The 27,245-nt window shown below is 42.6% G+C and overlaps 3 protein-coding genes across 4 annotated transcripts in view; all 3 read left to right on the top strand.

The window, feature by feature from the left end:
• Positions 1 to 5,918: 5,918 nt before the first annotated feature.
• LOC122133667 lies at positions 5,919 to 11,942 on the top strand. The gene is made up of 3 exons (XM_042710321.1): positions 5,919 to 5,934; positions 6,239 to 6,347; positions 10,325 to 11,942. The coding sequence occupies exons 1-3, from the start codon at positions 5,919 to 5,921 to the stop codon at positions 11,196 to 11,198; spliced, it is 999 nt and encodes a 332-aa protein (XP_042566255.1). The 3' UTR covers positions 11,199 to 11,942.
• Positions 11,943 to 15,875: 3,933 nt separating this feature from the next.
• LOC116224409 (C-C motif chemokine 12-like) lies at positions 15,876 to 17,387 on the top strand. Of its 2 annotated transcripts, none has more exons than XM_031583995.2 (3): positions 15,876 to 16,091; positions 16,369 to 16,477; positions 16,646 to 17,387. In XM_031583995.2, exons 1-3 carry the CDS (start codon positions 16,022 to 16,024, stop codon positions 16,794 to 16,796), a joined length of 330 nt encoding a protein of 109 aa, XP_031439855.1. In that variant the 5' UTR covers positions 15,876 to 16,021; the 3' UTR covers positions 16,797 to 17,387. The 2 variants fall into 2 exon arrangements, with proteins under 2 accessions (XP_031439855.1, XP_031439854.1); XM_031583994.2 differs by having other exon boundaries at positions 15,884 to 16,091; positions 16,604 to 17,387.
• Positions 17,388 to 25,390: 8,003 nt separating this feature from the next.
• The window catches only part of ccl32b.3 (chemokine (C-C motif) ligand 32b, duplicate 3), a 2,366-nt gene continuing 511 nt past the window's right edge, over positions 25,391 to 27,245 (top strand). Inside the window, exons 1-3 of the mRNA XM_031583988.2 lie at positions 25,391 to 25,504; positions 25,699 to 25,816; positions 26,655 to 27,245. The exon at positions 26,655 to 27,245 is cut by the window's right edge and continues 511 nt beyond it. Coding sequence (XP_031439848.1) covers positions 25,444 to 25,504; positions 25,699 to 25,816; positions 26,655 to 26,856 — 381 coding nt within the window. The 5' untranslated portion in view covers positions 25,391 to 25,443 and the 3' untranslated portion in view covers positions 26,857 to 27,245. The remainder of the gene's footprint in view (positions 25,505 to 25,698; positions 25,817 to 26,654) is intronic.

Below are 27,245 nucleotides of genomic sequence, written 5' to 3'. Positions count from 1 at the left end.
TGTAAACAAGTCCACGTTTACCTCATACATACAGCTGAACACGATGAGGGAAAATGTATCCACTTTGAGGTTCGCCTTGACCAAGACGAGGATATTTGTGATGAGTAAGATGTCTTCGTTTGACTAGCTCTTGTAATGAATGCTGTTGATTAACTTATAGGCAGTAAAACGCATGTCATATTATGCTCGGAGTTCTGAGTGTAGGCGAATACCGTCAACTCGGCAAGGCGATTTTGAATCATATAAATTACTTCATGTCGCTAAGACTATTCTACAGTAAAAAAAACATATCATACTCAGAGTTAATTTTATTAGGCTACAAACGTCTTGGAGTTTGTTGTCTGCACAGAATTTAGTATTAGGCTCCCGTGAAGTGATTACGCTCCCGTAAAGAACGTCATCCATGTTCACAAGTCATTGCCTTTGACAGACGGCCATAGGACGTGACAAAGGGGGGTGGCAATCGCAGGTACATTCAGACCTAACTCATCAATATTCATTGTGGGTTAGGTGAAAAAAGTGTCACTTGCTAAATTACTTATAATTACTATAGAAACCAGAAACACTTTCTGAATGCTTAACTCACCTATGTGGAGATAACACATGTTTTCAAGGTTCAGAGTACAAAAGAAAACTTACAAAATATTTACAATGTATTTTTGTACAAAGTCTGAGCACCTCTGAAACTAGTTTTTTGTAAGAGTATGTTTAGATTTAATTTGAATAAAAAACGTGTTTGATTACGTTCAGTTTACTCTCCTTTCATTATTGCTGAGGTATTCTAGGATATAATAATAAATGCCACTTTTGCCTCATTGTTTCTAGTTTAGTGAAATATACAAAAAATATCAGGCATGGCAGACTACCTAACAAAGTCAAAAACAGGCCTTAGGGTTGGAAGTGTTAACAGTGCTGGACGCTCTTCCCAAGTCCAGAAGTGACTGGAGGAAGCCTAAAATGCTGTGCACGGAGCAAATTACTGGGTCTAACTGTTTGTTGTGACACCAGTCTGAGAATACGCCCCATTTCTGGCTGTAGCAATCTTGCGTAGAGGGAGCCCTGGCACTCTGTATGGTGTGCATAACTGCCTCACCTAGCTCCTGCAGGAGAGGTGCTGGATTGGGGTGCCAGATCTGACCGCCTGCCTGAGACAGGAGATCTGCCCTGACTGGAAGGGGCCATGGCTGCCCCTGAACCAGGCGGTGGAGAGCGGGGAACCACCATCTCCCCGGCCACTTGGGAGCTATCAGCAAGACCTTGTAATGGCCTGTGAGGATCTTGTGGAGGACATAGGGGATCAGGGGAAGAGGAGGGAAAGCATATAGCTGGCCCAACGGCCAGTCTTGGGACAGAGCATCCTGACCCAGAGGTGCCCATTGGTCCCTTATGGAAAACCACCTGTCGCAGTGAGTTGTCTCTGATGATGCAAACAGGTCGACTCGAGCTCTGCCGAACTGAGACCACAGCTGATCTACCACAGCCGGGTGCAGTCTCCACTCGCCCGCGAGTGGGCCAGTCCTGGACAGGAGGTCTGCCGCTCGGTTCTGCACTCCCGGAATGTACACTGCTCTCAGGGATGCCAGATGGGTGAGGGCCCACACCAGGAGTTTCCAGGCTACTGGTGATTCATGTGGTACACAGCAGAGGAGTTGTCTGATCTCACTAGGACATGTCTGCCCCTGATAAGGGGGAGAAGTTCCACTAGGGCCAGATGAACTGCCCTCAGCTCCAGCACATTTATATGCTCGCCCCTCCAGCGGGAATTCCATGTACCCCGAACTGTCCTGCCTTCCCAAACTGCACCCCATCCAGTTAGGGAGGCGTCTGTGGTCACAACCGCCCTGCGGGATGGGATATTCCCCAGTGGGGCCCCCTGAGATAAGAGGGCCTGGTCTCTCCAGGGGCGTAGTGCGTGCCTGAATGACCGTGTGACCTTGAGTTTCACACGCCGGTCTTGCCGAGGATGAAGGTTGAACGCATTCAACCACCTCTGCAGCGGCCGAGCCCTGAGGAGGCCTAGTGGGACCACTGCAGCTGCTGCTGATATTGTGCCTAGCAACCTCTGATATTGCACCAATTCCAGTCATCTGCCAAGACGGAACTGGCTCACCAGCGCTAGGAGCTTGAACACCCTGTGTGGGGTAAGCGAGCCACGCATTGTGACTGAATTTAATTGTAGCCCCACAAACATTGTATTCTGTGTGGGGATGAGGTTGCTCATGAATTACTCTCTCTGTGTCTTTCATGACTTGGACACGATCTGGGGCACAGATTAGCCAATCGTCCAAGTAAGGCAGGATCTTCAAGCCTGCTGCTTGAAGGGGGGACAGGGCCGCTGCCACCACCCTTGTAAAAACTCTTGGCGAGAGAGACAGGCCAAAGGGCAGCACCCTGAACTGGTAAGCCTGTCCTTGGAATGCAAACCTCAGAAAAGGTCTGTGGACTGGGCACATGGGGACGTGAAAGTATGCGTCCTTCAAGTCCAGGGACGTGAACCACTCTCCTCTCTCGACGGACATTAAAATCTGCTGTGTGTTCAGCATTTTGAACGGTAGCACTTTTACAAATGCGTTTAGACGCCTTAAGTCCAGGATAGGACGCAGACCTCCGTCTTTTTTTGGAATGATAAAATATTTGGAGTAAAACCCAGCAAGCTGTTCGTCGGAGCCTACCCTCTCGACAGGGTTAAAATCTCTCTGTTTAAAACTTCCGCCTGAACTGGGTCTTTGACCATAGTCATCTGAACTCCAGAAAAAGGAGGGGGGCGCCGCCGAAATTGAATTCTGTAGCCGTTCGCCACTGTAGCCAGCACCCATTGGTCTGACACACACTCTACCCAGCTGCTCAGGCGTAGCTGGGAGACGGCTTCGGCAGGCGGCTTCACACCGCTAGGTGGCTCTACCCTGAGAGCCTGCAGCTCTGGGGGGGTACTGCGTTTGGGGGGATGCCCTGGGGAAAAAACGCCGCTGATGTGCTGGCTGACGCTGTGGGGGTCTTCTGCCCCTGAAGACGGCATGCTCCACGCTCTGGCCCCTGCCCGCCCCGCTAGCACCGGATCGAAACGGCACAGGGCCAGGAGCTCTGTGCTGGTACGACGAAGGGGCAGCCCTGCCAAAAGTCCGACGAACAGACTCTCTTGTATGTCGCGACTGCTCAGCGGAGTCAAACACACCCTGAGAGTCAGGATGAAACACCTTACCTGGCACTACCGCCATTCTAATGAGGTCCTTCCTAACCCCCTCCGGAAGGGAGGTCTGTGCCAGCCAGACTTGCCTACGTGCCAACACCGCCGAGGACATTGCATCACCAACGTCCCTGGTAAGCTGGGAGTGGGTGATAAGAGCTGAGTCCACCAACGACATTGTATACTGATCTTCTGGACCAAGCGTCTTTCTAATAGCTGCCAACAAGATGGCCAGCGCATTACCAGAGCGTGCAGCACGTGCGGCTGCATTGTAAGAACGGCACACAAGGGTGTCCGTCTTATGGCACTCCCTGACTGGGCACTTGGGGTTGGTAGTAACCCGAGCTGGGCCAAGCGATGTCAGGGCCGCAATCTCTCTCTCAACTGGTGGCATGTCAGCCAGCCCAGATTCAGTTTCAAGCTGGTCTTTTGTCAACCTGCGACACCCAGGGTTAAACTGTGGTGGAGCCGTAGGGTTGATCCACGACCTTTTAAGCATTAGCAAATACACTGGCGCCGCCGGGATAGAGACCACAGGCTGGGACTTGGAAATGCCAGCCCAGACCCCCTGTGCTGGAGCTTGGGCTTCAACCGGCACACTCAGACCCACACCCTTTGCCGCAGAGAGGACCCTTGACAGGACATCAGTGGAAGATACCTCACCATCTTCTGTGCTCTCCTGAGTAGAGCCAGCACGAGCCAGTGACGACGTGTGCCCCTCCTGCTCAGTCAATCTGCTAGCGTCAAGCAGGGACTCCTGTGCATACAAAGACAAAACATCCTCTTGCCCAGCACTCTCACCCTGATACGCGGGCAAACCCTCGTGAGAGGACTCTCATAGTACGTTGAGGCCACTACCTGTGGTAACGTGCTGCGCCTCCATCTTGCCAAGCCTCTCTGAGAGGCCCTGTATGGCAGCCAAAATCTCAAGATGAGCCTTGTCTTGGGCTATGGGGTTGACTACACGTTGTCTCTTAAACAAAGACTTTGCCGCGCTGCATGCTAGCTCATCCCCAGCAGAACGTGTGCTTGAGCGCCTTTTTTGCACTCTCGTACACTGCCTGCTCTCTCTCACCGAGGGTATTGGTGAAGGGGCTTCATACTGCTCTAATCCCTTGGAACTCCGCGCACGCTCCTCCAAAGGGAGATCCAGAGCGACCAAGCACGGGTTCTCCACATCTTCCGTCACATGTGCCTCCCCCAAGCAGGTGGGGCATTCTCTATGGCCGTCACGGGGGTCCATAGATGCCGAGCAGGACCAGCAGGCATGGGAAGCTCACGCAGCAAAAGCCCACTTTACACCCACTGTGCGCGGACGCACTGTTTGAGCCAGTAAAAAGAAGGACTTTATTGTGCACGAACACACTACCTGGACAATACACACACCGCCCAGGTCACTGTGCACGGACGCACTGTTTTGAAAGGCACTGCTTAGCTGAGGAAGCAGACTTTACATTTACTGCCCTTGAAGACACTATAAAGCTGCAAAAAAAAACTATAAAGCTGGCAAACAGAGGAATTACTGTTTGAACAATAATACTTCTCTGACTGCCTATACTTACCGTGCAACAATTAGGCCAGTGACCAGAATTATAGTTATAGTTAATAATATTTACTATGCGCAAACGCACTACTTTAAACAGAAAACAAACTACCCTGTGATGGGAGAATGGCTATCTACCAGCAAACAAATAGAGTATTACCGTGCGCGGACACACTGCTTAATTAGGGAAAACAAACTACCGTCTCCTAGAGATTACTACACACAAATAAATCAGCAGGCTAGCAAAGACTCTGCTGTGCGCGGACGCACTGCTTAAAAGGGAAACTAAAGTATCTTACACAGCTACAGGCTGGCAACAGCAAGACTTACCGTGCGCAGACGCACTGCTCAATTAACAAGAAAAACAAGCTCTTCCACGTGTTAACACAACTATAAGCTTAGTAAACAGAAAGTCTAACTGTGTGTGAATGCACTGCTTAACGAGAAAGAAACAAAGTAACGACTGACCCTGCACGAGGGAAGTCAGCAAACAATCCCCAACGCTGCAACCAGCGAATATCTGGGGCACAATTACAAATTTTCGAAAAAAAAAAACAATACGGACTTACCACACAATCCACAGGGACACTACGTGCCTGCCGCGAAGTTACAGATTGATATTTAGTGGAGTCCAACAGGGTATTCCTTAATACCAAACTTACCGGTCTCAGATGAGGCGAGAAAGGCAAAGAGAAAGGGGCGTGTCCCCGGACGTGTTTTATACTGCGGGTCCAGCCCCAGTCACTCACATGACCCTGTTGGTATTATGGTCTCGAGACAGGTAGTAAGGAGAGGCAACATCCAAGGTGTAGACCGTCTGAGTGAGGTCGAAATAGATCCTAAACCGGACATTAATTTAGGACATTAAATTTACAATTTTGATCATTAATAGTCCTTAATAAACATTTTGGACCCAAAAATAGGGCCCAGGTTGAAATATCCTGATGTTAACCTTGAAGATGTGAGTTATTTTGTCTGCTCCTTATTGTACCTCAGCTTTTGCCTTCCTGGTTTTGACCTCATATGACCTGCATATATCTGATCACCGTCTTTGACCTTTGACCTGATAATGCTGTGTCTTTGCTGGTTGCGTCTAAACACTACTTTTTCACTAGTCTCTCCTTTCGGGTCCATGTGCATCAGCTCCACCGGCCTATGACAATCGAAGTGTCACCTATCTGTCTCGTGGCCATGGTTATGGTCCGAAGTTGTCTTATTGATTGATATGTTGGTATTGATATGTTCCCTAAATATTTGTATCCTTAGTGACATTCTTAAAATTCTGTGGAACTCTGCTCGAGACTGCCTATTCTTTGTTTTGTTTTGTTTCTTAACTTGAACCTCTACACCTGTGGATAGTTATTGTTGTGGTGGACACGGCTTTCTCAGTCCCTCTTTGTCTTTCTCCTAGGCCACCATTGCGGCCGCTTCATTTGTCACTTAAATAGTTGGCTTTACCTGTCTGACTGATCCGTTGAAATATAATATATATTTTTGTTTGTCACTTGCAGGCACACCCATAGACTGCTGTCAGAAAACCTCCAACACGAGACTCCAGCTGTCCAAAGTCCATCACTACCACATTCAGCAGGCTGGAATCTGCCCAGTGGACGCTGTTGTGTAAGGGCTTAACATAGTTGCAGTTTTAATCACAAACACTTGAACTCATACAAAACGAATCATTTGTGTACTGTTTGAAGGACAACAACACTTTATTTATTGGTGTGTTTTTCATTAATGTTTCAGGTTTACCACAGTTAAAGGTCGCCGCGTGTGTTCCAACCCTAGGAGGCTCTGGGTAATGAAAGCTGTGAGAGACATTGCATTAATAAAGCATTAGACGCCGTACTGACCACCCAAGGCATGAAGCAGCAGACTACAGCAGTACTGACCACCCAAGGCGTGGAGCCAACAAGGCACGCCACAGCAGGAGGCCAGACTCACTGATAAAATATAATTCCAGATTTACAATATATGTATTCAGCGCTTTGGGAATGTACTGCTTAAAACTGCATTTCAACATATGTGACAATTATAACGCAATGCATGGCAAACAAGTTTAGTTCCTTGGTTTGTCTTTGGGCCAACAAAAACAAAGTCTGTAAAAGGTATATATATTCAGGTATATTAACTGGATGAAAATTAGTATGGCAACCACCAGGTCTTCTCAAGTAAATTAGTTACTGGGGTCTCCTAAAAATATGCACTTCTGGGGATTTTGTAAGGAGTTGGTATTGTATGGACTTTGGACATTGAAGGAGCTAATATTTTACATTCTCGTTGAAGACACTTATTTGGGGGGGTTAAGATTTAAACCTGTTCCCCAAATTCCTAGCTTGTTATTTTATATACATATACTTTTTTTGTTATTATGCAGAAAGCGCATGATGAATAGCTTGAATAGTATTGTTAACAATGTCATCACAACCTTGATGTATCTGTCTTGTTTATAATAATATATTATATCTTATTTTTATGTTTTGTACCTTAGCTGAAAGCTACATATGTATTCTAATGATTAAAGTCAGGTTTCTACTGAGAAAAATGAATAGTCTTATTTTTCAGTGAGCACTGATCGTGATTTAGCTTTGATACGTTCCTGACAGTATAATTATTCAGACACAAGTACAATCTACACAGGAGCTACATTTTATTCAGTGATATTTTGAGCTGTTACATGTTACTTCCTCTGACGATAAAGAGGGAAGGAAAAAAAGAAGCATTGCAGAAGGCTTCTATCAGCTGAGGTTAACAAGGGGTAAATATCCTGAATATACTTCAATTACAATTTTCTAAATGAAGAAAGAACTGTAACCTAGAACACCTAAAGTAGAGAAACTAGTGATAACTGGACAAGGCTATGGAAAACACCTAAATGCAATGTCATGGTAAAATAACAATTAAGCAGGCTGGAGTGTAATGCATAGTATACAAACATTAATTAATTAATGATTGACAATTGAAAAATTAACTATTGCACATAATTCAAAAAGACAATATGAATATGTGATATGGAACAGTATTTCGAGGAGCTTTTATCAGTGCTTAAGTGCTAAAGGATCCCACGAATTTCAGTTCCATCTGGCTAATGCATCAAAATATTATCACTGATCATGCACAGATATCTTCGTCACTGTCTTTAAAGTGCCTTGTTGAAGTTCATCACCAAACCACCAAATCATCAAATATCCTCAGATCTGCACAAACCCACGGAGGCGGGGTCAGAGGTCAGAGGTCGGCGGTGGGTTCAGAGGGCAGGTGGCCTCAGACCTGTTTACATGTATCAGGTGCTTGTATTGTACGTCACATGTGATTACATGTGTGTGAGCAATATGTTACTGCCATCTAGTGGACGTATCACGTCCTAGAACATAACCTAAACCAGACATGAATACCTTTATACACACTCAGGAAAAAAGAGTATTTGTTGGCTTGCCAACATAAAGAGCCCATAAATGTTTTGATTGAGAGTTCCTTTGGTAGTAAGTTATATAGCACATTTCTAGTGCCTAGGCTCCCAAGTCCAGGTTGTCTTACTCCCTCCTGTGTCTGCCTCTGTACCACTCCAGTTCCTTCTAGATCCTAGCTTCCCTGGTTCCTGCTGTTATTGACAATTCTGCGTCATGTCTTACCTGAGGCTCATCATTGCAAGTGCATCCCTGATGCCTGGTTATCTCATCAGATTCTCAGGCCATGTTCATGTTTGTTCCCTGCCTGTTTTTTTGCCATTGACAGGCTAATAATGTAATTATAAGTGGTAAGGATCCCTACAGAGACCTGTGTCTACCTCAATAACTGTAGAGAAACTGTACAAAATGACTGTGAAAATGACATGACCGTGGGTTTACATTGTCTTGTGGTTGCCAGTTATAGCACTCTAACTTAATACTAGAACAATTTTGATCATTTATTGTCCTTAGTAAACATTTTGGACCCATAAATAGGGCCCAGGTTGAAAAATCCTGATGTTAACCTTTAAGACGTGAGTTATTTTGCCTGCTCCTTAATGTACCTCAGCTTTTGCCTGCCTGGTTTTGACCTCATATGACCTGCATATATCTGATCACCGTCTTTGACCTTTGACCTGATAATGCTGTGTCTTTGCTGGTTGCGTCTAAACACTACTTTTTCAGTAGTCTCTCCTTTCGGATCCATGTGCATCAGCTCCACCGGCCTATGACAATCGAAGTGTCACCTATCTGTCTCGTGGCCATGGTTATGGTCAGTAGTTGTCTTGTTGTTTGATATGTTCCTCTAAATACTTTTATCCTAAGTGACATTCTTAGAACTAAAACAAATCTCCATTAGACCACGGACACTGTGCTGAGTACTATTTGCGTGTTCAACGGAAATGCATCGGAGTGTTCCTTCAGCTCATAGCGCTGTGCATCTCCCCCTAAACTCGCCACAAGTTGTACTAGCCCTCAGGTGCCTGTGACCACACTGAGCGGAAACCTCACTGCATCTCTTGCAAATATCACCATGACTTCAAACAAGAGGCTGATAAACAAAGAAGATTAGGTGTTTTAAATTCTAAATAACACAATACTGTGCCTTTTGTAAATGTTGCCAGCATTGTGCTGTTTTATCTGTTTTACCTGTTGTCATCTGTTTTATAATGGGACGTTTTATGAATTAATATTCCCATCTGGTTCACTAGTTTGAGTACTGCCTTGGTCAAGAACATATCTTTTAATAGCATGTTCCATTTGACAGACATATGTGACGTATTTGAAACATGTGAAAAAAATATATCAATTGACTCTTGCAGCAGGAAGTAGCAAGTACAGGGGCAGAAACAGACCTGCATTGAGCTTTCACTGTTTTGTGGGCAGCCACAGGGTGGTGGGAGTGGAAGGTTTGACAGGGGGCCTGCTATGTGACATTAGGAGGGGCTTTGTGGTTGGAAGGTTAATTCGGTGATGCATCTTTTCCTGTGATGCTGAATGCTTATAAACCTACTGTCGCATGTCATCGTTGAGCACATTAGAAGATCACAACTGAAGCCTGTCAGACATGGAAAGCTTTTTGAGAGTGCTGTGCATTGGCCTTGCCACCGGGCTGCTCTTCGCCACCCTGGGGGAAGGTAAGACGCTTTGGCTGATCTATATGTACTGCTTGGAAGACTCTACTCCTGTGGAACTCTGCTCGAGACTGCCTATTCTTTGTTTTGTTTTGTTTCTTAACTTGAACCTCTACACCTCTGGATAGTTATTGTTGTGGTGGATACAGGTTTCTCAGTCCCTCTTTGTCTTTCTCTTAGGCCACCATTGCGGCAGCCTTATTTGTCACTTAAATAGTAGGCTTTACCTGTCTGACTGATCTGTTGAAATATAATATATATTTTGTTTGTCACTTGCAGGCACACCCATAGACTGCTGTCAGAAAACCTCCACCACGAGACTCCATCTGTCCAAAGTCAAAGACTACCACATGCAGAAGGTTGGACTCTGCCCAGTGGACGCTGTTGTGTAAGTGCTTAACATACTTGCAGATTTAATCACAAACACTTGAACTCATACAAAACTAATCATTTGTGTACTGTTTGAAGGACAACAACACTTTATTCATTGGTGTGTTTTTCATTAATATTTCAGGTTTACCACAGTTAAAGATGTCCGTGTGTGTTCCGACCCTAAGAGGGACTGGGTGAAGACAGCTGTGAGGTACATTGACTCAATGAAGCAGCAGACTACAGCAGTACTGACCACCCAAGGCATGAAGCAGCAGACTACAGCAGTACTGACCACCCAAGGCATGAAGCAACGGACTACAGCAGTACTGACCACCCAAGGCATGAAGCAGCAGACTACTGAAAATGGAACTTTGCTTAAATCCCTGACCAACGAAATCAATACCCATGCTAAAAACGCGGAACGCATGTCTGCGAGAGTTGATACAATGCAAGGAGTAGTACGTCAGAACAAAAAAGACATTAACCGCTGCCTCACCGAACTGGATACCCTCAGAAATAAAGTCACAGAGATGGAAGATAGATCAAGGAGGAATAATATAAGGCTAATCAACTTACCAACAGGTGCGGAGGGGGACGACCCTGTCGGCTACCTTCGAGCCATGTTACCTCAGTGGATCCCTACTTTGTCCAATTCATCCATGCCTATTGAGATCGACAGAGCCCACCGGACCTTCTCTGCCTATACCTCCAAGCCGCGTACAATGAACTTCAGAGTGCTCCGTTACCAGGATCGCCAAGCCATACTACAAGGTGCTCGTAGAGCTAAGCCAAAACTTCAAAATGGCACTCCGCTAGAATTCTACGCTGACTACAGCACCAAGACCACACAGACAAGAAACAAGTTAAAGTCAATCCGGAGTAAACTGCGACAGAGAGGCATCAAATCGTTTTTGATCTATCCAGCCATCCTGAAGGTTATCTACAAAGGGGAAAAGCTATCGTTTGAGTCACCGGAGGATGCTGAGCAATTCTTCGCAGGACCAAACTTCGAGTAAACATCGCTACACTCGAACTTCTCGCCACTCACTGCTCATGATAAAATATAATTCCAGATTTACAATATAAGTATTCAGCTCTTTGGGAATGTACTGTTTAAAACTGCCTTTCAACATATGTGACAATTATAACGCAATGCATGGCAAACCGGTTTAGTTCCTGGGTTTGTCTTTGGACCAACAAAAACAAAGTCTGTAAAAGGTATATATATTCAGGTATATAACTGGATGAAAATGAGTATGGTCTACCAGTATACCAGGTCTTCTCAAGTAAATTAGTTACTGGGGTCTCTTAAAAATATGCACTTTTGTGGATTTTGAAAGGAGTTGTGAAGAGTTGGTATTGTATGGACTTTGGACATTGAAGGAGCTAGTATTTTACATTCTCGTTGAAGACACTTTTTGGGGGGGTTAAGATTTAAACATGTTCCCCAAATTCCTAGCTTGTTTTTCTATATACTTTTTTGTTATTATGCAGAAAGCACATAATGAATAGTTTGAATATTATTGTAAACAATGTCATCACAACCTCTATGTATCTGTCTTGTATACCGTAAATCCTCAAATAAAGACCGGGATTCAATTAGAGGCCGGGCTTCAGATAGTAGCCGGAGGCGTGGTCGATACGGACAAATAAAGGCCGGGCCCGAATACAGGCCAGGGGTAAAATAAGGTAGCCTATTTTACAGTAGCCTACCAGCATCAGTCCATCAGCACAAAGTAGACATCACAATTTCATTTAATGCATTTCATAAATACATGTTCTCCTCATGTTCAATGTTGTTGGCTAATTTCATGGGCTGTTTGCAATAAAAAAAGACATTTTCCATGATTTTGTTGCCGTTTCGTAATTTCCGCAAAAAAAAATTGTTCTTCAGGCTAATACAACTTTAAAGTTTCAGGTGTTGCGTAGCAACCCATTACTTGCTGACTTCAAGTTACAATGACTTTCCGTTACGTTAAATGGCCGGACTACTTGCGGAATGATATGAAAGATGTGAATTAGAAGCACAAAATCCGTTGCCAATGACAGCGGTCAATAACTTTTCGCAGTGGTGAATATCAAGAAATTAAGGACCTGCGAACGTTGGGGTGGCCCATTCAAATCAACAGAACTTTTTGGAACATTCTGAAGAGCCGTATAATAATCTATTTATACATAACTTTAAAAAAATTGAAGCAAAAAAACTTTTATGTACAAAAATCTACTGAAGTAAGTAAGAAATAAAGGCCTGCCCCTAATACAAGCCTGCCCCAAATAAAGGCCTGTGCGCTGTGCAGCCTAAGTAAATAAAAGACCCCGGCCACAATTTGAGGATTCACGGTATTCATATTTTATATCTATCTTTATGTTTTGTACCTTAGCTGAAAGCTACATATTTATTCTAATGATTATGATTAAAGTCAGGTTTCTACTGAGAAAAATGAATAGTCTTATTTTTCAGTGAGCACTGATCGTGATTTAGCTTTGATACGTTCCTGACAGTATAATTATTCAGACACAAGTACTATCTACACAGGAGCTACATTTTATTCAGTGATATTTTGAGCTGTGACATGTTACTTCCTCTAATGATAGAGAGGGTGTTGTGTATTGATATTGTCACTACAGCTCCCATGATCCTTCAGGTCATGGGGGAACTATAAAGGGGCTGCGCTCCCCACTTTCAACCTCTTTTACTCTTGACTCTTAACTTTTGATGGACTCTGCCTTCACTCCACTCTGCACTCCTGATATGTGGCACGGTGGCTCAGGTGCTTGCACTGCTGCCTCATGGAAGAAGGTCCTGGGTTCGATTCCCGCATGCGGCGCTGATGGTACTGGGGGCCGGTTTCTCCCCAGGCCTTCAGGTGGGCTATCTCGCAGGCCTTTCTGTGTGGAGTTTGCATGTTCTCCCTGTGTTCACAAGGGGTTTCCTCCACTAAGAACCCTAACAGAAAAACATGCGGAAGAACAGAACACTCTCCTGTCCGTCCCTGACCAAGACGGACGGATTTGACTTGGTCCCCGGGCGCCATAAAGGCTGCCCACTGCTCCTGGCTGCCCTGAAGGAAGGACAGTCCAGGATGGGAAAATGCAGAGGAAAAATTCACTGCAACCTCTTTGGCATGCGTGTGTGTGTGTGTCCACCCTAAAATTGTGTGCCAAATAAAACTGACTTTGACTTTGATGAGCCAGGACTACCTGTAATTAATAGTTAATAAATTCCAGTTTACATTAATGGCATCTCCAACGCCTCTTACTTGTTTTAATGCGTGCCCCCACCTGGATACAACAGAGGGAAGGAAAAAAAGACAATTATTGCAGAAGGCTTCTATCAGCTGAGGTTAACAGGGGGTAAATATCCTGAATATACTTCAATTACAATTTTCTAAATGAAGAAAGAACTGTAACCTAGAACACCTAAAGTAGAGAAACTAGTGATAACTGTACAAGGCTATGGATTATACCTAAATGCACTCTCATGGAAAAATAACAATAAGCAGGCTGGAGTGTAATGCACAGTATATGTACATTAAGTAATTCATTATTGACTATTTAAAAATGAACTATTGCACATAATTCAAAAAAGACAATAAGCATGAGATATGGAACAGTATTTCGAGGAGCTTTTATCAGTGCTTAAGTGCTAAAGGATCTCACGAATTTCAGTTCCATCTGGCTAATGCATCAAAATATTATCACCGATCATGCACAGATATCTTCATCCCTGTCTTTAAAGTGCCTTGTTGAAGTTCATCACCAAACCACCAAATAATCAAATATCCTCAGATCTGCAAAAACCCACGGGGGTGGGGTCAGAGGGCAGGTGGCCTCTAACCTGTTAGACTAACACTCGGTGACATTTCTGCTTTGTCCACATGAATACAAGAGGAAATAACCTCTTCTGAACGTCGCTGAGCAACTGAGAAACAACAATGAGACTCAATACCAGAGACAACAACACGTACACCTCTAGATACACCTCACGCATTACTGACAGACTTCCCCACAACAATCCATGCCAGTCCAACTGGGTTCTTCAGCTATTCCTAGGCCCATTGTCTAGGACAATTTGCATTGTACGTCACATGTGATTACATGTGTTTGAGCAATATGTTACTACCATCTAGTGGACGTATCACGTCCTAGAACATAACCTAAACCGGGCATGAATACCTTCATACACACACAGGAAAAAAGAGTATTTGTTGGCTTGCCAACATAAAGAGCCCATAAATATTTTGATTGAGAGTTCCTTTGGTAGTCAGTTATATAGCACATTTTTCCTATCTGTGTCACCCTCCAATCTAGTACCTAGGCTCCCAAGTCCAGGTTGTCTTTCTCCCTCCTGTGTCTGCCTCTGTACCACTCCAGTTCCTCCTAGATCCTAGCTTCCCTGGTTCCTGCCGTTATTGACAGTTCTGCGCCATGTCTTACCTGAGGCTCATCATTGCAAGTGCATCCCTGATGCCTTGTTATCTCATCAGTTTCTCAGGCCATGTTCATGTTTGTTCCCGGCCTGTTTTTTGTTGCCATTGACAGGCTAATAATGTAATTACAAGTGGTAAGGATCCCTACAGAGACCTGTGTCTGTTTACCTCAAAAACTGTAGAGAAAATGTAGAAAATGATAGTGAAAATGACATGACCGTGGGTTTACATTGTCTTGTGGTTGCCAGTTATAGCACTCTATCTTAATACTAGACCAATTTTGATCATTTATTGTCCTTAGTAAACATTTTGGACCCATAAATAGGGCCCATGTTGAAAAATCCTGATGTTAACCTTGAAGATGTGAGTTATTTTGCCTGCTCCTTATTGTACCTCAGATTTTGCCTTCCTGGTTTTGATCTCATATGACCTGCATATATCTGATCACCGTCTTTGACCTTTGACCTGATAATGCTGTGTCTTTGCTGGTTGCGTCTAAACACTACTTTTTCACTAGTCTCTTCTTTCGGGTCCATGTGCATCAGCTCCACCGGCCTATGACAATCGAAGTGTCACCTATCTGTCTCGTGGCCATGGTTATGGTCTGTAGTTGTCTTGTTGTTTGATATGTTGTTATTGATATGTTCCTCTAAATATTTTTGTCCTAAGTGACATTCTTAGAACTAAAGCAAATCTCCATTAGACCACGGACACTGTGCTGAGTACTATTTGTGTGTTCAACGGAAATGCATCAGAGTGTTCCTTCAGCTCATAGCGCTGTGCATCTCCCCGTAAACTCGCCACAAGTTGTACTAGCCCTCAGGTGCCTGTGACCACACTGAGCGGAAACCTCACTGCATCTCTTGCAAATATCACCATGACTTCAAACAAGAGGCTGATAAACAAAGAAGATTAGGTGTTTTAAATTCTAAATAACACAATACTGTGCCTTTTGTAAATGTTGCCAGCATTGTGCTGTTTTATCTGTTTTACCTGTTGTCATCTGTTTATAATGGGACGTTTTATCAATTAATAATCCCATCTGGTTCACTAGTTTGAGTACTGCCTTGGTCAAGAACATATCTTTTAATAGCATGTTCCATTTGACAGACATATGTGACGTATTTGAAACATGTGAAAAGAAATATCAATTGACTCTTGCAGCAGGAAGCTGCAAGTACAGGGGCAGAAACAGACCTGCCTTGAGCTTTCACTGTTTTGTGGGCAGCCACAGGGTGGTGGTAGTGGAAGGTTTGACAGGGGGCCTGCTATGTGACATTAGGAGGGGCTTTGTGGTCGGAAGGTTAATTCGGTGATGCATCTTTTCCTGTGATGCTGAATGCTTATAAGCCTACTGTTGCATGTCATCGTTGAGCACATTAGAAGATCACAACTGAAGCCTGTCAGACATGGAAAGCTTTTTGAGAGTGCTGTGCATTGGCCTTGCCACCGGGCTGCTCTTCGCCACCCTGGGGGAAGGTAATACGCTTTGGTTGATCTATATGTACTGCTTGGAAGACTCTACTCCTGTGGAACTCTGCTCGAGACTGCCTATTATTTGTTTTGTTTTGTTTCTTAACTTGAACCTCTACACCTGTGGATAGTTATTGTTGTGGTGGATACGGGTTTTTCAGTCCATCTTTGTCTTTCTCCTAGGCCACCATTGTGGCAGCCTCATTTGTCACTTAAATAGTAGGCTTTACCTGTCTGACTGATCTGTTGAAATATAATATATATTTTTGTTTGTCACTTGCAGGCACACCCATAGACTGCTGTCAGAAAACCTCCACCACGAGACTCCAGCTGTCCAAAATCAAACACTACCACATGCAGAAGGTTGGACTCTGCCCAGTGGATGCTGTTGTGTAAGTGCTTAACATACTCGCAGTTTTAATCACAAACACTTGAACTCATACAAAACAAATCATCTGTGTACTGTTTGAAGGACAACAACACTTTATTTATTGGTGTGTTTTTCATTAATGTTTCAGGTTTACCACAGTTAAAGATGTCCGCGTGTGTTCTGACCCTAGGAGGCCCTGGGTAAAGAAAGCTGTGCGATACATTGACTCAATGAAGCAGAAAACTACAGCAGTACTGACCACCCAAGGCATGAAGCAGCAGACTACACCAGTACTGACCACCCAAGGCATGAAGCAGCAGACTACAGCAGTACTGAAATGAATGACGTTCTCGCCACTCACTGCTCATGATAAAATATAATTCCAGATTTACAATATATGTATTCAGCGCTTTGGGAATGTACTGCTTAAAACTGCATTTCAACATATGTGATAATTATAACGCAATGCATGGCAAACCGGTTTAGTTCCTCGGTTTTTCTTTGGGCCAACAAAAACAATGTCTGTAAAAGGTATATATATTCATGTATATAACTGGATGAAAATGAGTATGGCAACCACCAGGTCTTCTCAAGTAAATGAGTTACTGGGGTCTCCTAAAAATATGCACTTCTGGGTATTTTGTAAGGAGTTGGTATTGTATGGACTTTGGACATTGAAGGAGCTAGTATTTTACCTTCTCGCTGAAGACACTTATTTGGGGGGTTAAGATTTACGTATACGTATACTTTTTTGTTATTATGCAGAAAGTGCATAATGAATAGTTTGAATATTATTGTAAACAATGTCATCACAACCTTGATGTATCTGTCTACTAATATTTTATATCTTATTTTTATGTTTTGTACCTTAGCTGAAAGCTACATATTTATTCTAATGGTTATGATTAAAGTCAGGTTTCTACTGAGAAAAATGTATAGTCTTATTTTTCAGTGAGCACTGATTGTGATTTAGCTTTGATATGTTCCTGACAGTATAATTATTCAAGTACTATCTACACAGGAGCTACATTTTATTCAGTGATATTTGAGCTGTTACATGTTACTTCCTCTGATTATAGAGAGGGAAGGAAAAAAGGACAATTATTGCAGAAGACTTTTATCAGCTGAGGCTAACAAGGAGTAATATCCTGAATATACTTCAATTACAATTTTCTAAATGAAGAAAGAACTGTAACTAGAACACCTAAAGTAGAGAAACTAGTGATGACTGTACAAGGCTATGGAACATACCTAAATGCTCGGTCATGGAAAAATAACAATTAAGCAGGCTGGAGTGTAATGCATAGTATACATTAATTAATTCATTATTGACTTTAAAAATTAACTATGGCACATAATTCAAAAAGACAATATGAATATAAGATATGGAACAGTATTTTGAGGAGCTTTGCCAGTGCTAAAGTGCTTAAGGATGTCACGAATTTCAGTTCCATCTGGCTAATGCATAAAAATATTATCACCGATCATGCACAGATATCTTCATCACTGTCTTTAAAGGGCCTTGTTAAAGTTCATCACCAAACCACCAAATCATCAAATATCCTCAGATCTGCACAAAGGTCAATGAATGCACATGCACAATAGTTTGTATAAGTGAAGAAATGTCTGGACAAAGGAGTGCAGGGGTATAGCATTCAGCTCTACTTGATAAGAAGTAGCTCAAGTTGAGCACCAAAGGCCACTGCAGAGCATATCAGTACCTCTGTGACAGAGGAAGGAGGACCTGAAGGAGGACCTGGCGGACCCTCACAGCATGGTGGCCATCAGACAGCTGGCGAACAGCAAGGACAAACGAAGCAGACTAGGAAGGAAACACGCAGTGGTCATCAAAAAACAAGGGTTAGATGACCAGAGGCCTCTGAAGTCAAGGAATGGATTTGCATCAATGTTGATTTAAAATACATTTGGGAAGGTTTGAAGGGTACAGTGCAGAGTTAATTGAATGGCATGGGTGAGGTCATCTATAATTAACCCTTAGAAGTATCCTATTCCCGTGGGGAATATTGAGGTTTTTGTAAGGGTATGTTTAGATTTGATTTAAATATTGTAAAACATTGTTTTACTACATTCCTTTTACTCTCATGTTATTATTGCTGAGGTCTTCTAGAATATAATCATACATGCCACTTTTGCCTCAATGTTTTTAGTTAGGGGAAATATACAAAAACATCATGTCAGACAAAAAAGGCATGACAGACTACCTAAAAGAGTACAAGTGCCTATGTGAAACAATTCATTCCAAACACTCTTGACCAGAGATTCAAACATTGGATACCAAGTGGAATAACAGCATTGTGTACAGTAACAAAAGATGGTCATTTCATGAGTTTTCAGCAGATGAAAGAAAGGTTTGCATTGTATAACCAGGATCATTTCAGATATCTGCAACTAAGGGACTACTTTGAGAGGGAGGTAAAACCAAATACAAACTAGGCCCCCCAACCCCAAGATGAATGGCTGAAAATTGTGAGTGAGATGTATGTGATGGAACAGCTAACTCATAGATTAAGAGTACAGACAGAACAATGTGAAGAGAAATGGGTGAAATGGACTCTATTTACATGTCAATGACAGGACGATGTTTGAAAAATGTATGTCTCAGGATCACTCTGTAGAATCAATGCAATCCAGCACGTTCATGGTTGTCAAGTTTTTTGTTTTTGTATTTTTTTTGTCCATTTGTTTGTTTGTTTACTTTTCTGTTTCTGTTTTTCTGTATCTGTGTGATAAAACTATACAAATAAAGTGTCAAAAAAAATGTAATTGTTAATTTATGATGTCCTCCCAACTCTGCAGCACCTCAGTGAGTGGCTGGGTGAAGACGGAAGGTGCAAGTTGTGTTTAGGTGATTAGGCTCATTGAAAGATAGTTGGTCTGGGTGTAAAACTAGCCTGACCCAGGGTACATGAGGACACATAATAAGGTTTTTAAATAATTTTGTGTTTGTTTGAGAAAAAAACAAGTTCCGGTTACTGACAGGGCCAGTAGAATTTATTTTGAGTGACAGGGTCAGAAAAGTGGATACCAGGCATGTACAAACAGTACTGACAAATGGGGCAAAGCGTGGGATTGGAGATTGCTGGCTGATGTCGGAAGACAACTTCAAGTTCCACAGTGTATTTTTGTGACTGCTATGAGACCAGACATGGTGTTGCATTCTGAGTGTGAGTGCATTGTTTAGTTTATTGAGTTAACAATTATGTGTTAACACCTTCTGCCTTCTTGGGGTGTTGTAGGCCTAATTCAATGAAACACTGATGAATGAAGATGCCTGCTTGAATACCCTCACAAAATGCTCACGCAGGCAACTTTGTTGTTGTTGTTGTACTTTGCTGCTCACAATCTATGGTTGGGCAGTGATGTTGTGTTTAGAAGCTGTGGGCTACTGACAGCGCATGTTGTACTGTGAAGGAGAGCCTTTATGGATCCCGGGTACAACATGCGGCATGTGTTGTAGCTGTCACCAGCCGGTTGTGTGTTGTTGTTGTAACCTAGTTCTATGGTTGGGCAGTGGTCATATTGGTTAGGTTAGGTGGTTGGGTATAAGTACTTGCAGGTGACAGTGAGAGGATTGGCCACCGTTGGAAATCCCCAACCAACAGCTCAAGGCATTTAACACCTCTTCCTCTACCTCTTCCTGTGTATAAATAGAACATTGTCATTATGCACTTGCACATGCTTTGGCTGGAGGTGGGCATGATACTGATAGAATCTAAATGTGCACGCCAAAGTTGAAGAAGGGACCGGAGGACGCAGTCAGGATTCTGGAGTTTATTTCAGCGTGGAGACCCCCTCTCAGCTGGTGCTCAGAGAATGGCCTACCTGTTTGTGGAATATGATGGCATTTATACCATTCAGTCAGGTAGAATACAATAGGGGAGAGGGTGACCACACCCTATAGGTGAGAGGAAGGGGAGACAGTGGGGTAAGTGATTTACCTATGGGGGAGGGGGGTGATAACAGGTGACAAAGGGTGATAGCAGGAAGGAGGCTATCTAAGGGGGAAGGGGTTCACATGCTAATTGTTCAGGTCTCAGTGAGACAGACAGAGTACACAACCAAGGGTATGAGTTACAGATACAAAATAAGTTAACACTTAGTTAATTTCTCTTACAACAACAGAATAGCAATATTTCCGGTTTCATCAATACCAATCTTGCTACATCTGATTTGCCACGTAGTCGTACTTCACTAAGTAGGATATTGTGATTAGTTTACCCCTGTCATTTCCTTTCATCAACTGACACCCTCAAATGCAAGCCCTCATTGTTTGTCCATAATGGTAGGATTAGGGACATGCTTGGCACCCAGAGGTTTCCCCAACCTCCTCTATGCCCCGGAGTAGAAACAATAGGCATTAGGCTCTCCTCCCATAGCCCTCTGTAGTGAGGTTAGTGACACAAAGGTTTAGAAATTGTATTCCAATTGTAATGTTCAAGTTTGCTGAATTAATCAGTGTGTGATCAGAGAAAACCGGATTTTTTTTTTAACCCCAGACACAGAGTGCAGCCAGGGTCCTTCTAGAACATTTGTGAACGGTTCTGTTGAAAGAGCAGCGATATATGGTCCCACAGTTTTGCAAAAAGTCATCTGTGACCACGTCTGGTGATTGTGATACTTACTTAGTCTCAGCCATGAGTTTGATAAAAGAATGGCGTTCTGTCATACCTTATACTTTGACAATGTCTGGAAAAAAAGTATAATTTGAGGAGTGAACTTAAATTAGGTCATCACAGATCAGTTGCCTAGTGGCGCAATGCATGACAGGTTGATATTTTGTCCACCAGTTGTTGGTGGTACCAGGATGCCATGATGACATCTGCTAGAAGCATGGTGGCAGTAATTAGTCGGGAACTACATTTTCTTTCTTCACCCGCACAAACCTACACCTTGAAAGTATTTAATTTTATACCATATATTGGAGATCCAGTCTTAGATTGGATCAGTCAGGATTCAGGTTTAATCATGTACAATGGTGGCCATTCCAAGGGAGACAAAGCCTGAAGTTCCACTCATAGCTTCACCTCAGACTCATCTGATTTATCCATTGAAGGACAGTCTGTTAAATACACTGAATAGTGTCACCATCTATTCAAATAGGCCCTGGAGACAAGGCTCTTTGTTTTGACCTGGGGGGCAAGGTGAGAGCACTTGTCACACCTCACTCCTTAGGTCAACCCAAAGTATATTCACCCAGGAATGCTTACATGCTAGTTAAATCCAAATAAAAGTAACAATTATAACTAGGTATAAGATACATTGAATTATTGACTATGGCATATCCTTATTAACTATAAATCTCAAATGCCGGTCCCTTCATTATGATCTTAGAGACACCAAAGATACTCTTAGACTCTTAGGCCCATTGTGTTACCTCCTGGTATGAAATCAGCCGTATAAATAAAGTTTGATTTGATTTGATCTTAGATACACCAAAGACACTCGTAGATACACCAAAGTGAACAGTACGTGATGGCACATCTCAGCAATGCTTTCACATTTTTAATCAAACCTTGGTACATTATTTTGTTGTGTTTAACTGTGGTCTGTGGTCTGTGGTCTGTAACGTATTCTCTTTGCAGGTGTATGTATGTATGTATGTATGTATGTATGTATGTATGTATGTATGTATGTATGTGTGCATGTATGCCCTTTTGTCTTTAGCTAAGTAGTAGAAGAAAAAGAAAGAAATAATAATAATAAATCTAAAGCAGCTGTGTGTAATGTGGTCACGGTCAGTTTACTTTGGCTTTGTATCAACATTTGCATGTGTATGTATATATAAATATATATATGTGAGTATGTTTTTATGTGTCTCTTTATTCTCAATTTTAGCCTTTACTTAGACAATACCATTGGCATCACTTTCTTTAAGTTTGATGAGTTTTTTCAACTATGTAGCCTGTATATTTCCATGAGCATGTGAAGCCATTGGAGGAGTTGGCTGACCACACACACTTACTCATCTTATAGTTATAGTGTGGGTGTCGGTGGTTAGAGAGTCAGTCACAAGCCACAGCTTCAATGAACGGAATCGCCCCCTACAAGCTCAGGCCCTCTACGACATGCAAAGTCGGCCTGCTGCCAGAAATTCACGCACTCTATATTCAGACATCTCTTTTATTGGCTGCCATCAGAGTATGCAGTTAGTGCCCCCCATTGCTAGACTATGCCTTGAGATCTTATGCGGCGTGCTTGTGCCTTAGCTTGTTCTTCCACTCGCTCACACACTCTCTTGAGTGTGAGTGGGGGTTGCACCATGCAAACAGCGAGAGTGTGAAAGTGTTGTGAGTGTGGGTTTGGTCATGGGTTAGCCATAGCATTGATGGAGGAGGTGAGGAACAGCAGAAGAGTGTGTAACCCGCTCGCTGTAACTGTATCAAACACACTTTGATATATCATTAAATATTTCTCATAGTCACAAATGTTCTTCATACATTGAAGAGACTGTTAAAGGCCTAACAATTAGTTTCGAACTTTGACTTTTGACATTTTGTGTGCTCTGCCAATCAAGGTGTCATTTCTTCAGAATAGCTGTCTTCACACAGGAAGACAACACATAGAACACAGACACAGAAAGACAGACAGACAGAGAAATAAACGAGGCAATACAAGAAGAATCACTAACGACAGTAAGATTGATTCCTCTTTCTCCAACCACTCAATGAGAGATAATCTAATGTAGAACTAAACACAATTCATTTAGCAAATGAAGCTGAGTCCACTATCATTATCTAGGTTCAGGACTCTTGATGACATGGCTCATTGCATAGCATGGCTTATTTTCAAGCATCTCTCCAGGACAGAGCACTTTCGCAAAAGGTGGGAGGCCTTAGAATCCACTGTACCCATACCTCTCACCACGACACTAGCATCAGGGATGGATTAACGAACGGGCCTACCGGGCCCAGGCCCAGGGGCCCATGAGCTCAGGGGGCCCCTAAGGCAGAGCCTCTGCGTGAAGTTGCTGTTATGTATCTCTTATTTGTGATTGAAAAAGGTGTATTTTGTTAATTTGCTAATGGCTTTAATTGAGTGTACCTGTGCTGTGTTAGAAAATGTGCATGTGCGCCAGGGGCGTAACTATAGACAATGCAGCCAGCGTGGAAGGTTCGTAGGCAAAGCAGACCCTGCTTTCTAAATTTATCCGAACATGTGGATGAAAAGTGTCGCTAATTATTTTTCTCGCAAAGGGGGGGGGCTTTAACATGTCCAGGCCCAGGGGCCCGTGGTTTCTTAATCCGTCCATGACTACCATGCCTGTTTACATGCCACCAAAACTGCGTAATGTTTGGGTGTGGAGGGTGCAGTTTCCTCCAGAAGAAAAAAAAAAAGATTATACTTCACAGATATCCATGCAACTTAAGCAGCGCAACTGGAAAGTACCCAGGATTTTGATCCATTTAGGGGATGTTGACAGACAGCAGTGTGAAGTGGTGTGCCACTGTCTATTACAGTGTAATACAGCTTGCCTTAAATAATCTGACAAGACCATTCTGAGCTCATCATACAAACCCACATCACTCCTTGAACAGTCGAACAGCAAACAGCCTTAGAAAACTGACAGATCACTATACTGAATGTGTGACCACACTTTTTGACAGAAGGGGATCATTGATGGGCCATTTTAAACATCTCTCTTGACCTTGAACAATTGCAAAGTCAGTTTTTTGTTATGGACCAGGAAGACTTCTCCATTCGGATCCGCTGGCAGGTTGATGTTTTTATTATAGTTTGTTTCAACTATGTTTTTAACTATGTATTTTACTATGGCACTCTGAGATTCTTTTGAATGAAAAGTGCGCTACAAATAAAATGCATTATTATAATTATTTAACTGAAGCTTTTTTAATGATTGGGTGCCGAAGGGGGGTAATATATTGACGTTGCTAACGAATGATTTAACTTCTGCAGGTTTTTTTTTTCACAATAAGAATACTGTGACGATGTGATTGTCACTACAGATGAGTATGTGCTCTGACTGACGGCTCTTTGGGGTTGCGGTCAGAGTGCATGTTTGGCACCCTGTAGACCTGGGGATGTGTCTGGGTACTGAGGCCTGTTAGACTTCTTTAGGTAGCCTGACATGCCTTGACATTTTTGTATATTTCCTCTAAATTAAAACATTGATGCACAAGTGGCATATATGTAGAAGATTAAAGGTTTCTGGGGGTGTTTTTATGAATCTAGGACAAAACTTTAAAGGCATATTGACAACAAGAACACAAATCTAAATATCCCTCCACAGGGATATAGTCCCATTCAGCCATTATACAGTCTTCTCATTATTTTGTATCTAGGTTTCCATTCCATTACAAACCACTGGTACTGTTTACATCAATTTCTTATCACAAATAACCTTTCACAACTCATTTTTGCTTCCCTGCAAAGCAGGTTGAGCTGTATGTTATGCACAGAAGGTGCTATCTATAACTCTTTTTCATCTCAGCTCTTTTATCTTGCTGGCTGTTAAACACATGTTGGGGATAACATATCTTTCTCAAGGGTACAAATGAGCTGGTCATGTTCTGTTGACCTTGAACCACTAAATATTAAGTGGTTTTATATTATATTATTTATATATATTAAGTATTCTTCATAGAAGACTTTTCATAGAACATGGACAGATACATTTAGCAAATGGGAAACGCTATTCTGAGCTCCCGTGTACCCAGATGATGTGTTCTTACTTACTTACTTACTCAGAGTGGTCATCGTTGGAAAGCATGTGGGGCAGTCAAAACCACGAACGGAAAGAGCCCCCCACCCAAAAAAAATCCATCTTTGCATTTTCATCTCAACACCCCCAACCCATTCTCATCTTGCTCTCTCTCACGCTTCCTTTTTGAGGTAGGGGGCGCAAATGTTTGTGATCAAATGGAAACTCCTATCGCATACAAAACACGCTGCAGGTTCAGACATGAGTCAGTGCTCTGAGCCGGACTACACAAGGTGCTGGCAGACAAGATGAACATCTCCACTCTCTCTGTGTGCTGCCTGATCTCTTCTTGTTTCATCATATCTGCTGGTAAGTCAATCTGGCTGGATGCAGCAAGATAAATGAATTACTCAAAAATATGAATTCAATATTCATGTTGCTCCCCTGATAATTGGTGTTTTATAATGTAAAGTAGTGTATAATAAATAAGTTGTTCTTGTTGTAAATGAAATATCTGCTAAATCAATGCTTTTAAATTAAATGTTTTTCACCTTGTTTTTCAGTGAGCAGCCCGACAGCAGACTGTTGCCTCAGTCTGTCAGTGTCGCGACCAAGAATCAAAAATGTGAAAGACTACCACATTCAGCCGCAGGGTGGACTCTGCCCTATAGACGCAGTGGTGTGAGTATATTCTTTCATTAAAGACGAAACTTCAACAGAATGTCAGAGAAACACTTGTGTTGGTCATGTGACTGATAGCAACAGGATGTCATAGAAACACTTGTGTTGGTCATGTCACTGATAGCAACAGGATGTCATAGAAACACTTGTGTTGGTCATGTCACTGATAGCAACAGGATGTCATAGAAACACTTGTGTTGGTCATGTCACTGATAGCAACAGGATGTCATAGAAACACTTGTGTTGGTCATGTCACTGATAGCAACAGGGCAACAGGAGAATGAACACACATAATGCATACGATCATGCGCATGATGAAATAAAACATATAGATTAAAAGATGGTGAGGAGAGGCCTGAGAAGGAGATAATACACACTGGACATAATGATAATACGTTTAGTTATATAGAGTCTGGACATAATGATAATAAGTTTAGTTATAGAGAGTCTGGACATAATGATAATACGTTTAGTTATATAGAGTCTGGACATAATGATAATAAGTTTAGTTAAGAGTCTGGACATAATGATAATAAGTTTAGTTATAGAGAGTCTGGACATAATGATAATACGTTTAGTTATAGAGAGTCAGGACATAATGATAATAAGACAGACTTTCTTTCTTCTTCTTTGTGGTCTTTTTCTTTCTTTCACTCCTCACTCTCTTCATAGTAGTAAAGAGAGAGAGAGAGAGAGAGAAAGAGAGAGAGAGAGATTTTACTGAGCTGAAGATCTTTTTTGCACTTATTGATGACAATATGTCATAATAACTGAACTCTTATTAGCATAAACGTCATGCCATAGAGGCTTGACCAATCTTCCTTTCTTCTCCGTGCAGTTTACTGACAAAGAGTGGCAAGCGGATCTGTGCCAACCCCGACAGCCCCTGGGTGAAGGATGCCATGAAGAAAGTGAATGAAGAGCGTGTGGGGCCCCCCGTCACTCAACAGGACCCTCCCAGGAGACGAAAGGGAAAAGGGAAAGGGAGGGGAAGGGGGAAGGGCAGAAGGGAGAGAGGATCGAGGGCAGGAAGGCAGTAGACCCAAAAGCCCAACTGACCACACGAATGGACACAGCAGATACAGACATTCTTTGCATTCCAGATGGAAATGATCCTTAACAGCTAAATGTCTTAGATGTGTGATGCTATATTCCTGTATTTGTAGATTTTTGGGCCTCTTTAACTCTTTCATGCATGAATTGATCTAGATTTTTTTTGTATTGATTTTATTACTCAAAATGAACCTAAACTTGAAATTCATTTTGAATTTTTAAAAAATATGGTTTTATTAAAAATATATTTTACTGTCCACATACGTGGACACCATGCAACAAAGGGATGGTAACGAATACTTACCCAAGGTTAAAAATCATTATTTTCACGTAATTTAGTAATTATTTATGTTGATATGTTTGTTGTATGATTGTT

This window comes from Clupea harengus, chromosome 17 (genome assembly GCF_900700415.2).
Source record: "Clupea harengus chromosome 17, Ch_v2.0.2, whole genome shotgun sequence".
Lineage (NCBI taxonomy): Eukaryota > Metazoa > Chordata > Actinopteri > Clupeiformes > Clupeidae > Clupea > Clupea harengus.
Note: the sequence above shows the minus strand (reverse complement) of the source record. Positions and strands in the feature narration are given on the sequence as shown.